Source organism: Belonocnema kinseyi, chromosome 4 (genome assembly GCF_010883055.1).
Source record: "Belonocnema kinseyi isolate 2016_QV_RU_SX_M_011 chromosome 4, B_treatae_v1, whole genome shotgun sequence".
NCBI lineage: Eukaryota > Metazoa > Arthropoda > Insecta > Hymenoptera > Cynipidae > Belonocnema > Belonocnema kinseyi.
The window spans coordinates 7,132,045-7,145,767 of record NC_046660.1 but is presented as its reverse complement, the minus strand read 5'-3'; the positions used below and the strand labels follow the sequence as shown (position 1 = coordinate 7,145,767).

Here is a 13,723-nt window from a genome sequence, read left to right as displayed (position 1 = left end):
CTTCTCTTCTCACTTTAATTTGTAGCTTATGTTGACGTTTCTTTCTGAAATAAATACATGAATAATAATAACCAATAAAACAAACAAAAAAACTGAACAAAGTAAAATCTATTATCGATCAAATGCAATTTAATGCTTAAGTCTGTTACAATCGATCTATCACAGAACGATTCCAACAGACTTTAACATTTGATTGCATTTGATCGATGATCGATTCGATTTGGTTCTATTTTGAGTTTGTGTTATCGGTGAAAATTTATTGTGAATTCAAGTTCATTTTGAATTTTGAATAAGGATCCTCTAGAGAAGGATGCGACAAACCATGTGCCCAATACGGATTGGTCGAGCTGAGTTCACTGGAGACTTCCGGTCAGGTTAGGTGGGGGTAGTGGGAGGCAGCTGTCCCTCGGTGCAGTGTGTAAATATGTGTGTGTATGACACAACCTTGCATTCAGTCTGAGGGTAAAAGTACGATCATACCCAGGAGTCTGACGTCACTTCCTGTCCACTTTTCACGGATCCATGAAGGAGGAACATTGTCGCACCCTTCCCTAGAGGATCCTTAATTCTGAACTCACACGAACGCCATCTAGAGGACGTAGCAATTACTAAAATTCTTTCGCCACTTTTCCTATATGCTGGCACACCGTGATCTGTTCCCTTTCGACAAGATCGACATCGATAGACATGTAGCTCAACGAGTTGCGTCTGTGTGCGTGAGAATCCATATATACGTAAGGTGGGGAAAAGTTAGATACTGGTTCCCGAAATGGCCTGCAGAGTCGACAAAGTACGCTAGTAGTGTTGCCTAATAATGAACTCCCTATCAGTTTCTCTCTGCTAATATATATAGATAGAGTTCTTGGAAATCCCTTCAAATTATTTGAATCATTAGAGTGCGACTTGGCTAGGAAACCCGGATATAATCGGGAATTTAATTTGAAAACCGGAAATTTACTTCTGATCGTATCAAAATTTAATTTATCACTATTTTGATCATGTTTGTCAATTTAGCGAGCCTTTAGAGTTAAGAATGTAATCACTTAATTAAAATCAGTTTTCCCAGCTTAAAATTTCACTATTACAGTAAAAAATTTAAAGATTTTGCTGAAAATCCGTTTTTTATTTTCTTTAACCATTAGATTTTTAACGGAAAATTCAGCCATTTTATTTTTGGTTGAAAATTTATCTTTTTTGAATCTTTTTCATTTAAAAATTAAATTATTAGTTTGAAAATTTGTTTTTTTGTAAACAATTAATCTTTATGTTTAAAAATTCAACTTTCTGGTGGTTATAAAATTGTTGATGATACATAATTTTAGTTTAAAATTCATCAGTTTGGTTAAAAATAATTTCTGCAACTAAAATTTTAATTATTTCATTTTTGGACGAGATTGGTATAAAATTCAGGTATCTCAGTAAATATTCAGCACTTTACTTCAAAATTCATCTTTTAGGTTGGAGATAAAATGACTTAGTTGAAAGTTAAACTCTTTTGCTTAAAATTAATTTTTTCTAATAATGTTTCATCATTGTAATGTAAAATTTATTTCTTTAGTTAAAAAATGCGTTGTTACATTAAAAACTTGTATTTGATTTAGATGAAAAGAATTTTTTGCCGAAAATGTAACGATTTTGTTGAAAATAATGTTTTTCACCTTAGAATGAAACTATTATTGCACATAAATATTTAATAATTTTAGTTTAAAATTCATCTCTTTCGCTGAACATTCATTGTTTGACCAAAAATTTAATGATTCAACTAGTGATTTAAAACTTATATTCTTGAGTCAAAAGATTTTCTTTTTGGGATGAACATTGATTTTTTTAACTTAAAACTTAATTTTTTAAATTTCGATAGTTAATGTATCTATTTTAATAAAAATTAATTTTTTTTAATTGAAAATTTAACTATTTCAGTCGAAGATTCATTTTTTTATTAGTTTAAAAACTCATCTTTTTTATTTTAAATTCAACTATACCAACCGAGCATTCATCAGTTTAGTTCAAAATTAATTTTTTTACCAAAAATGTAACTATTCCCTTTGTCTTCTTTATTGAAGATTCATATTTTCGTTGAAAATTTATGTATTTTCTTGAAAAATTCATCTCTTGGTTAAAAGTTCAAATGTTCCCGTTGAAGTTCCATAATTTGATTTGCAACCTTATTTGTAAAATTTGGTTGAACTGATCTATATATCCCAAAATTTTTGCAGCTTCTTGAATTCATCATTATTGAAAAATATTCAAAATGCATTGGAATCTTTTAAAATACCGAAAAATATTTAAAATTCAATTAAATCTTTTTGGAATCACTTGAAGCTTCTAAGAGATGTTGAAAATTCTCCTCAAGTGAGTGAGTGAGAAGGAAGATACTGGTGAAGAAGGAAGGAGAGAATTATGTGTCTATTACATAAGATAAAAAGAGATAGCTAAACGAAGTGTGAAGTGGAGAATATTTGAAAAGAGAGCGAGAGGAAAGATATGGGTGAAGGAAGAGTGATCTGAAGAAAAGATGGTGAGAAAGGTGGAATTATTTAATAGCTCAGCGGTTGTTTTAGATTTTGACTTTTGAATTAGAAAAAGCTGAGAGGGCTGAAATGCCATCTGCCTCAGCGTAAACAGATGGACTGAAATTCCAGCTGCCCCTTTAGCGGAGGAAAGAGAGGGCTTGCAGTCCAAACGTAGGGCTGGTAACCAGCTGCAGGATTTTGTAAGAGTGCTAGTATCTAGCTCCAAAATAATTGACGTTCTGGGCATGATCCAACAAAGCATGTTCCTGCCAGGCGCAAGTAAAAAAAAGTCAACCAATCAGATTCGGCACCTTAGGGCACCCGACCTTTCTGACATCTTTTCCCCTTTCATTCGCGCTAATGCAGTGAGTATGGTGGGGGGCGTCGGTTCACTCCAGTCACTCCAAGTCGAAAGTATTTGAGCATCGAATTGGCGGGACCATGTTTTGTTGAATCATGCGTTCTGGGCCAGTGCGCGCGTTTATATAGCAGACCTCGCGTGGACGTTGCGCGGGAGTCACGCGGAGAGGGTAAGAAATCCGTGGAGGGGGATGCGCGCGTCGAGTTTCGCTGGAGCTCTACTCGCATTCCTCGCCTCTACTCACCCTGTCGCCTTGTTAACGTCATGGCTGACGTCGCGTCTCGTTCTGTCTCTCTTAACCTAAGGTCTAATATTTAGTGGATAGAATATAAAGATAGTCGCCTACTGAGTGAATAAAGGTTGTCTGCAAGAGTGTCTTTTTTAGTCCATCAATGGAAGAATCTCGTTCAATCCGAGCTGCGTATAACAATCTTTTAAATCATGTAAAATCCTTTTAAAATGCCCTAAAATTGGACTATAGTTATCTTTTGATTTTGAAAAGTTTCTAACGTGAACTTTCGATTTTATAAAGTGCTTTAAGTTGAAAGTGGCTTAATGTGACTGTTTGGCAGCACTGATTATTATCGACTAACTTTTCCCTAATTTCCGTGTTCTTCCTGATCTGCGGCCACCGTGTACATATTTTCAAAACAGATAAACATATGAATAAACAAAATTGACGGTAATACTAATTTGATGCTTCTAAACTTATGCATTTTATGTCTTTTACAGTCTTAAGCTCTCAATCCGAAAAGGATGACATGCCACCGATCCCACACGAGGAGAAAATGCGCAGCAAGCTACTACCAGAATATCATCCACTTGTACCTAAAAAGGGTTTCCAATTTCCTCGTGTTGTAAATCAGATCGACCTCAATCTTTCCGAAGATCAGAACCAGAATCTACAGTTCACAGGTGAAGATCTTCGAGCTGCTAAAAAGGCTCAAAAGGCTAAAGCGAACAATTCTGGAAGGTCTATTCGGTTTAAAGCTGAAATGGCTGCATTGCGAGCTCAAGGAGTGCATCCGCCAGCTGCCCAATCTCATCTGATCGACCTTAATCTTCCCGCAGATCACTATGATCCTACGGCTAATCCAGCGGCTCAACAAACGGTTCCGCTAACGGCTGAAGAAATTCGAATGGCTGAGCAAGCTGAAAAGGCCAAAGAGAAACAAGCTCAAAAGCGTAAAAGGTTTCAAGAAGAACGAGCCAAGCTCCAAGCTAGACAATTTAATTATCCATCTGGATCATCTTACCATTAGAGAACAAGATCATCCGCTGTTATTTAAAGTGCTACATCGTTGGTCTTATTTCTGTTCAAACAAAAAATTGTATTGAAATCCTGTATAATTTAAAACACACATAAATTATGATGAAAATAAAAACATATCTAACCTATGATTGGACTTTTGGTTATTTGCATTATATCACTATCAAACTCGAATATAAAGGCCCTAGATATGTTTTTAAAATCTAGTTGTAACATTTTCAAACAACAATATGAATTTTTAAAGAAAAAAATATATTTTTTACTGAAAATGGAATGTTTAACTAAATTCAAGAATTCTCAACAAAAAGTTTAATTTTTAAAGAACATATTTTATAAGGAAGTAGTTTAATTTTAAAACCTAGTTGTGAAAAAATTTTTTAAAATGTATGAATTTTTAAACAAAAAAATTAATTTTTAACAAAATTCAACAATTCTTAACCAAAAAGTTGACTTTTAAAAAAGGAAAAATTTATTTTCAAGAAATTATTACACTTTAAAACCTAGTTAAATTTTTACCACAAAGATGAATTTGTAAACAAGTAGAATAATTTTTTACTAAAAGCAAGGTATTTTTAACAAAATTGAAGAATTCTCTATCAAAAAGTTAAATTTTTAAGAGAGAAAGGAAAATTTTTTTATTTTTAAGATAGTGGTTTAACTTTGTTCAATTTTTTATCAAAATGATTAATTGTAGACCAGAACAAAAATTCTCTACTAGAAAGAAAAATAAGTTCTGACAAAACTGAAGAATTCTCAACCAAAAAGATGAATTTGTAAGCAAAAAGTTTAATTTTTTACTAAAAGAAAGGAATTTTGAACAAAACCCAAAGAATTCTCAATCAAAAAGTTTAATTTACTACTAAAAGATATGAATTCATAAACAAAAGATGAAATTACTACCAAAGAAGACGAATTTTCAATCAAATTCAGGAATTCTCAACAAAAAGTTAATTTTTTAAGATAAAATTTTTTTTTTAATTTTTAAGAATGTATTTTAATTTTTAAAACCTAGTTTTAGACCATTTTCATAAGAAAATATGAATTTTTAAGCAAAAAGATTAGTTTTCTACCTAAAAAAAAAAAATTTCGACAAAATTCAATAATTCTCATTGTGACAGAAAAAGATTAATTTTCTACCAAAACAAAGACATTTTTAACTAAATTCAATAATTTTCAACTAAAAATTCATGAACTAAGAAATTTGAATTTAAAAACAAATATATCAATTTACTACTATAATGATGTATTTTCAATAAACTTCAGGAATTCTCAGCCAAAAACTTAAATTTTTAAGAAAGAAAGAACAAATTTTTGTTTTAATTTTAAAGAAAGTAGTTCCATTTTAAAAAGTTGCTGTTATATTTTTTAAAACTTTTAATCGAAAAAAAAATACAATTCCTAATCAAATAGTGCAATTTTTAAGAAAGAAAGTAAACTTTTTTTTATTTTTTAAGGAAGTATTTCAACTTTAAAACCTAGATGTTAAATTTTTGACAACAGCCTGTAATTTTTTCAAATTAATTCCTTAACAAAATAGTTGGAATTGCCACTAAAAAAGATCATTTTTCAAACAAAAAGTTCAATTTTTAAGAAAGAAATAACAATTTTTTGTTAAAATGTTTAAGAAAAATTTTCAATTTTAAAACCAAGTTGTTATATTTTTAACAACAGCGTTTGATTTTTTTAAATTTAAGTTTTAAACAAAAAGTTGAATTTTTAAGAAAGAAAGAAACTTTTTTTTAATTTTTACGAAAGTATTTCAACTTTAAAACCTAGCTGTTGAATTTTTAACCAAAAAGACGGAAAAAAAAACAAAATTTATCATAAAGACCGAGTTTTTAAAGAAATTCAAGAATTCGCAAACAAAAAGTTGACTTCTCAACTAATAAAGATGAATTTTCAAATCAAATCCAGTGGGCACAAAATTTGGCGACGTTTTTACGACACGCTTACGACAACTTTACGACACCCTAGGTCCATGTCGTTAAGTCGTCTTTGCGATATCGTAAATGTGTCGTATGATCTGACGATGTCTTTACGACATCGTAAAGACACTGCAACGACATGGACATAGGATGTCGTAAAGTTGTCGTAAAGATGTCGTAACGATGTCGTAAAGGCGTCGCCAAATATTGTGCCCACTGGGAAATATACTACCAAAAAAATGTACTACCAAAAAGACGAAATATCAATAAAACAGTGGAAATATTAAATCAAAAATATAAAATTTTAACAAAAAAGTTATAATTTTATACCCAAAAAGATGAATTTCAAACAAAATACAAGAACTCTCAACCTAAAAGTGGAATTTTCAACTAAACTAGATTAATTTCATAAAGAGAAAATTTTCAACAACATAGTTCAATTTTAACAAAAAGTTGAATTTTTTCTTTAAAAAGAACCATTTTCGACCAAAAATAGATATGATAAATTTTCAGTTACCAAAGTGATTTTTCTAAAAAAAGGAATTTTCAACCAAAGAGATGAATTTTTAAATAAAATTTGTGATCGCTAACAAAATTCAACAATTCTCAACCCAAAAGTTGAATTTTTAAACAAAAATATCAATCGTTAAAGAAAAATATTAATTTGCTACCAAAAAGACGGATTTTCAATAAAATTCAACAATTCTCAACCAAAACGTTGAACTTTTAAGATGCAAAGCAAAATTTATTTTTTAATTTTTTTGAAAGTAGTTGAACTTTAAATTCTAGTTGCTCAATTTTTAACCAAAATAATCAATTTTAAACAACAACAAACAAATCCTCTACTGAAAAAAACGCTTTTTAACCAAATTCAAAAATTATAAACTAAAACGTTAAATTCTCAACTAAAAAAGACAAATTTTTAACCAAAAAGTTTCATTTCTAGAAACAAAAGAAAATTTTATTTTCTATTTTTATGAAAGTAGTTCAACTTTAAAACCTATTTTTTGAATTTTAAACCAAAAATACAAATTAAAAAGAATGAACGATTAAACCGAATTTTAAGCAAAACTAAAGAATTCTCAAACTAAAGAAATGAATTCTCGACTAAAAAAAGATTAATTTAAAAAAAAAGATGAACTTTAAAAAAAAGAGAAAGTTAATTTTTTAAATTCAAGAAAGTAGTTGAACTTTAAAATCTAAGTGTTCAATTTTTAAACAAAATGATGAAATTTTAAACCAAAAAAAAATTCTTTACTGGAAAAAACGAATTTTCAATCAAAAAGTTGAATTTTTATACCACAAAGTTTAATTTTGAAGAAGAAATTACTTTTTTAATATAAAAACAGTAGTTGAACTTTACAATCTAGGTGTTCAATTTTTAACCAAAATGATGAAATTTTAAATAATAAGAATAATTTTCTACGGAAAAAAAAACAAAAAAATTTTTGACAAAATTTAAGAATTCTAAAGTAAAACTTTGAATTCTTAACTAAAAAAGAAGAATTCTCAAACAAAAAGTTTCATTTTTAGAAACAGAAGAATTTTTTTTAATGAAAGTAGTTTAACTTTAAAACCTATTTGTTGAATTTTAAACCAAAAATACTAATTACAAAAAATTAACGAAGAAACCGAATTTTTAACAAAACTAAAGAATTCTCAACTAAAAAAGTGAATTCTCGACTAAAAAAAGATGAATTTTAAAACAAAAAGATTAACTTTAAAAAAAAAGAAAAAATTAATTTTGTTAATTTCAAGAAAGTAGTTTAACTTTAAAATCTAATTGTTGAATTAATTCAGAAGTTCTTAACCGAAAATTTGACGTTTCCACTAAAAACAGGAATTATTAAACAAAAAAATTAATTTTCTACAAAAAAAGCGAACTTTTACACAAATTCAAGAATTCTCAATCAAAAGGTTGTATTTTCAACTAAAAAATATGAATTTTTAAACCAAAATATTCTACTAAAACGATAAATGTTCAATAAAACAATGAAATTTGCAACGGAAGCAAGTTAATTAAAAAAATTCTCGATTTAATTCAACGAGCGGGATTATACTTGAGACTTTTTTTTTACTCCCAACAACAAAGTAGATCGATAAATGTATTAAGACGTAAGGAGAACTTAATTGGTTCAATTTATATCACAAAAGCAACCCTTCATGAAAAGACCCTTATAGTACATTTTCTCTCTTTTCTTTTTTCTTTCACTTGAACTTCCTCGAACCCTCTCGATAAAATTATTTCTATTTTTATTTCCTTCTATCAAAGCGAAAGAGGAATAATAATGTGGCTGAAAATAGCACATAAATGGAAATAAAAGGAGGCATATAAAGACCCGGAAAAGGAAATTCTTATTGTCAATGGATTAAGACACATACCCAACCCAGTAGGCACAAATTTTGGCGACGTCTTTACGACATCGTTGCAACATCTTTTTGACAACTTTACGACATCCGATGTCCATGTCGTTAAAGTGTATTTGCGACATCGTTACGATGTATTTACGACAACTTTACGACATCCGATGTCCATGCCGTTAAAGTGTCTTACGATATCGTAAATAAATCGTATGATCTGACGATGTCTTTACGATATCGCAAAGACACCGAAACGACATGGACATAGGATGTCGTGAAGATGCCATAAAGATATCGTAACGATGTCGTAATGACGTCGCCACATTTTGTGCCCACTGGGAACCCATTGTTGGAAATTTCGTCTTAAGAAGTCGATATACACACTGAAAAAATATAATGGCCGGATCTAAAGAATTCCTTTTTTTCTTTGAAGCAAGGGTTTATTTATTTCAGTTGAAAAAATATTGTCTAGAGGCAATAAACGTTTTGCCTCAACTCAAAGGAATAGTTTCTTTAGTGATATTTCTTCAATACAAATAAATACTTTTTTGCAGAATTTAGAAATTTATGTCTTTAGTTGAAAATTCAACATTTTAATAAAAAATTGTTGAATTTGATTTAAAAATCGTCTATTTCGCAATAAATTATTTTTTTTGTTTAAAAAGTCATAATTTTTAGGTTAAATTAAATTTTTTTGATCGAGAACTCTTGAATTAGATAACAAATTCGTCTTTTTTGGTAGTAAATTAATATTTTTGTTTAAAAATTCATCTTTTTTGTTCAAAAATCCACAAAAAATGTTTTTGTTAAAAAATGTCTCTTTTTTGTTCAAAATTCCACTATTGGTTTGCAAATCCTTGAATTGTATTGAAAATTCATCTTTTTGTCAGTAAATTAATCTTTTTGTTTAGAAATTCAACTTTTTGTTTGCCAATTCTCGAATTTAATTGAAACTTCGTCTTTTTTGGTAGTAAATTAATATTTTCGTTTAAAAATTCACCTTTTTCAGTTGAGCATTCAACTTTTTGTTTGAGAATTCTTGAATATCATAAAAAAACTCGGTTTTTTCGGTAACTTGTTTTTTTTTATTTGTCTTTTTGGTTAAAAATTCAACAACTAGGTTTTAAAGTTGAACTGTTTTAAAAAAAATTTTTTAAATGCTTTCGTTCTTGAACATTCAATTTTTTGGTTCATAATTCTTGTATTTGGTCATAAATTTGTTTTTTTTCAGTAAAGAATTATTATTTTTTTTACTTTCATCATTTTTGTTACAAATTGAAATAAATTTTCAATTTGTGAATGGATATTTAGAGAAGCGAACATTTCGGAGGCGGTTTATAATTAATCTGACACCTGGAGAACCTCCTCTTTATCACAAACTCGACCAATTAGACACTCCTAGGTAGCAGACTAGAAACTACAAAGTTAGTTGCAATTAACCTCAGTTCTCGATCTCTGAGGCGATTTACGCCAACTGGTAGCAATCCCATCCACTAAACCGGGTCCTATATACGTAGATTTATATACTATAAAACACAAATAGATGGTAAACCTATTCGGAAGATTAGGACGTGGTCGTTGGTCGAGAATAAATTCTTAGCTGGCCTTGCCGAATTGCAACAGTTGTGACGAAAACTTTTCCTCGTTTCGAACACATGCTGCTCAATGAGAACTTACCACCATAATCAGCAGTAGACGGAATCATAGGTCGTTCCAAGTTTATAATGAAAATCCAAGATTTAACGGCAGATTTTCTCCCAAGTTCTAATCTTCCTCTTAAAACCGTATATTGCCAATAGAAATCTAGACAGTCTCATTGAAATTTATAATTAAAGCTTAAGTTTGGAAATGGAAAACTGATGATATTTTGCAATTTAGGTAGGTAAGAATGAAGAAGCAATTTGATGTCAAAACCTAAACATTATTTTGTGAGGTAAAAATAATTCCCGTTCACGCAAAATGCCCAAACCATTAATGCTCAAAACATCATTGTCCAAAACATCCTTGTCCAAAACATCCTTGTCCAAAACATCCTTGTCCCAAATATCCTTGTCCAAAACATTCCTGTCCAAAACATCCTTGTCCAAAATATCCTTGTCCAAAATATCCTTGTCGAAAACATCCTTGTCCAAAACATCCTTGTCCAAAACATCCTTGCCCTCACCATCTTTGCCCAAACTATAAAATCCCAAAACATCTATACCCAAACCATCCTTTACGATATCATACTTGCTCAAATCCTTCTTGCCTAAACCAGCATTTCTCAAACAATCATTGCCCAAACTATCATTACCCAAAACATCTTTGCCTAAGCCGAACCGGCCTAAACTATCAATGCCCAAATTATCATTGTCCAAACTATCAGTGCCGAAACTGTCATTACCCAAACGACCCCTGCCCAAACCTTAGTTGCCCTAACTATCAATTCCCTAAATATGAATGCCCAAATCATTATTTCCCAAGCTATCATTACCAAACTATCATTACCCAAACGATACTTGCCCAAACTATCAATGCCTACACTATCATTGCCTAAACCATCATAGTCTAAACTACCAATGCAAAAACTATCATTGTCCAAACTATCATTATACAAACGATCCATGCCCAAACCCTAGTGGCTTAAACTATCGATGCCCAAACTATCATTAACCTAACTATCAATGCCTAAATTATCAATGCCCAAACCAATATTGCCCAAGCTATCATTACCCAAACTATCATTCCCAAACGATACTTAACCAAACTATCAATTCAAAAATATCCTTGCCCAAACCATCATTGTCCAAACTTCCAATTCAAACACTATCATTACCTGAACTATTATTATCCAAACCATCCTTATCAAACCAAAATTGCCAAAACCATCACTGCCTCAACTATCAATACCCAATCTATCGTTACTTTAAACATCCTTCTCTAAACCGAACTTGCCCAAGCGATCAATGCCGAACTATCATTGTCCAAAATATCATTGCCGAAACTATCATTACCCAAACTATCATAATACAAACGATCCATGCACAAACCCTAGTTGCCCAAACTATCATTAACCTAACTATCAATGCCCAAGATATCAATGCCTAAACCATTATTGCCCAAGCTATCATTAACCAAACTATCTTTACCCAAAATATCTTTACTCAAACCATCCTTGTCCAAACCATACTTGTCCCAACTATCAATGCCCAAAGTATCATTTCCCAAATTATATTTTTCCAAACTATCAATGCCCAAAATATTAATGCCCAAGCTATCATCGTTCAAACTATCATTATCGAAACTATAATTACCAAAACCATACTCGCCCAAACCATACTTGTCCAAACCATCCTTGTTCAAATCTTCCTTGTACAAACCATACTTGTTTAAACCATCCTTGTCCAACCCATCTTTGCCCAAGCTATCATTGGCCAAACCAGCATCGTCCAAGCCATCATTGCCCACAATATCAATGACCAAACTGTCAATACCTAAACTATCATTACCTTAACCATCTTTGCCTAAACCATCCTTGTCCAAACAATCGTTACACAAACTATCATTCGCCAAACCACCTTTTCCCAAACCACCATTGCCCAAACAAGGACACAATGTTTATATTGCAATTTTATTGTTATTGTTTTTTCTACCCCTTTTAAGGGTGATTCAGACTTCAGACTTTTTCAGAACACCCCAGAATCTTATTTTATCCACTATATCAAAAGCTTCTGCTAAATTTTTATAATTTATTTAAACTAATGTAAAATTTCGAAATTTCTTTCTGTTTCAGGTGAGTCAAAATTAAATACGTTTCCTACTAAGGTTGGTAAGTAAAAATTACATAGATTTACTATATTGAAAGCATATTGTTCTTTATATAAAATGTATAATTTAACTATAGTACTGAAACTACAGGATCGGTGATATTTTCCAAATTGCATAAAAAAGAATACTTCTGAAAAGAAACTGTTTGTTTGGCAATGAACTTTTTTGTTGAAAATTCATATTTTTGTGTTAACAATATAACTTGATTGCAGAAAACTCTTTTTTTTTTTGCTCGGAAATTAAAGCATTTAGTAGAAAATTAGTGTATGTGGTTTAAAATGAACTTTTTTTGCTGAAAATTTATATTTTTGGATCTGAAAATTTTATTATTTTGATAGAAAATTCAAGAATTTGTTTGAAATATTTTTTTTATGAAAAATCTTCCTTAGTTGAAAATTCATATTTTTGGTAGAAAGTTAGTCTTTTTTTATTTTAAATAAAATTCAACAGATTGTTAGAAAATTCGTGTTTTTTTTGTTGAATTTAAATTTTTTACTCAAAATGTTTTGTTGCCAAATAATTTGTTCAAAGTAATTTTTTAGTTTCAAGATCCTTTTTTTTTAATTGAAAATTTATTTTCATCTATTTTTCTTATATTTTATCTTTTTAGTTTCTTTTTCTTGTCCAAACTAAACTTGCCAAACTATGAATGCCCAAACTATCATTTCCCAAACTACCCAGTGGGCACAAAATTTGGCGATATATTTACGACATCGTTACGACATCTTTACGACAACTTTACGACATCCTATGTCCATGTCGTTCATGTGTCTTTACGATATCGTAAATAAGTCGTATGATCTGACGATATCTTTACGATATCGCAAAGACACCAAAACGACATAGACATAGGATGTCGTGAAGTTGTCGCAAATATGTCGTAAAGATGTCGCCAAATTTTGTGCCCACTGGGCATTTTTTCTTAAGATATCATTACTCAAACGATACTTGTCCAAACTATCAATGCCAGACTATCATTGTCCAAACTATCATTACCCAAACTAACATTGCCTACACTATAATTATCCAAACTATATTTACTCAAACCATCCTTGCCAAAACCATATTTGCCCAAATTATCATTGCCCAAATAATCATTTTGCAAACTATCAATGCAATAAAACTTTAAAATAAAACAAGGAAGATTATAACAATTTAATTTATTGGGATATCAATCTATAATTATGTGTTTTTATTTATACGTTATTCAAAAGATGAAAAAACAAAAGTTACGTTTTAACCAATTTTTAAAAATCGCGTGACGTATTCTATTTAAATTAATAGCTGAAGATGATGAATTACTTTTCATATATATTTTCTCAAATTAAAAATTATTTGTGAAATTTTTTTATTACTTCTGAATATCTTCTAAGTTGATTTGTTTTCTTTCTAAAATGTTTTCATCTTGCCAAATTAAAAAAGTATGATTTAAAATCTTCAACATTCTTTATCGAAATTGTAGGAAATCATTTGAAATGTCTTCAAA

At 30.1% G+C, this 13,723-nt stretch overlaps 2 protein-coding genes across 3 annotated transcripts; one reads left to right on the top strand and one right to left on the bottom strand.

Annotated features, from left to right (window-relative positions):
• Positions 1–3,147: 3,147 nt before the first annotated feature.
• Positions 3,148–4,215, top strand: LOC117172051. Of its 2 annotated transcripts, none has more exons than XM_033359787.1 (2): positions 3,148–3,233; positions 3,607–4,215. In XM_033359787.1, the coding sequence occupies exon 2, from the start codon at positions 3,636–3,638 to the stop codon at positions 4,134–4,136; it is 501 nt and encodes a 166-aa protein (XP_033215678.1). In that variant the 5' UTR covers positions 3,148–3,233; positions 3,607–3,635; the 3' UTR covers positions 4,137–4,215. The 2 variants fall into 2 exon arrangements, with proteins under 2 accessions (XP_033215678.1, XP_033215677.1); XM_033359786.1 differs by lacking the exon at positions 3,148–3,233 and adding an exon at positions 3,285–3,317.
• Positions 4,216–11,484: 7,269 nt separating this feature from the next.
• On the bottom strand, positions 11,485–12,005 carry LOC117170731. Its single transcript, XM_033357763.1, has 2 exons — positions 11,980–12,005; positions 11,485–11,893 (listed from the first exon to the last, which is right to left on the bottom strand). The coding sequence occupies exons 1-2, from the start codon at positions 12,003–12,005 to the stop codon at positions 11,485–11,487; spliced, it is 435 nt and encodes a 144-aa protein (XP_033213654.1).
• Between the last annotated feature and the right edge of the window lie 1,718 nt (positions 12,006–13,723).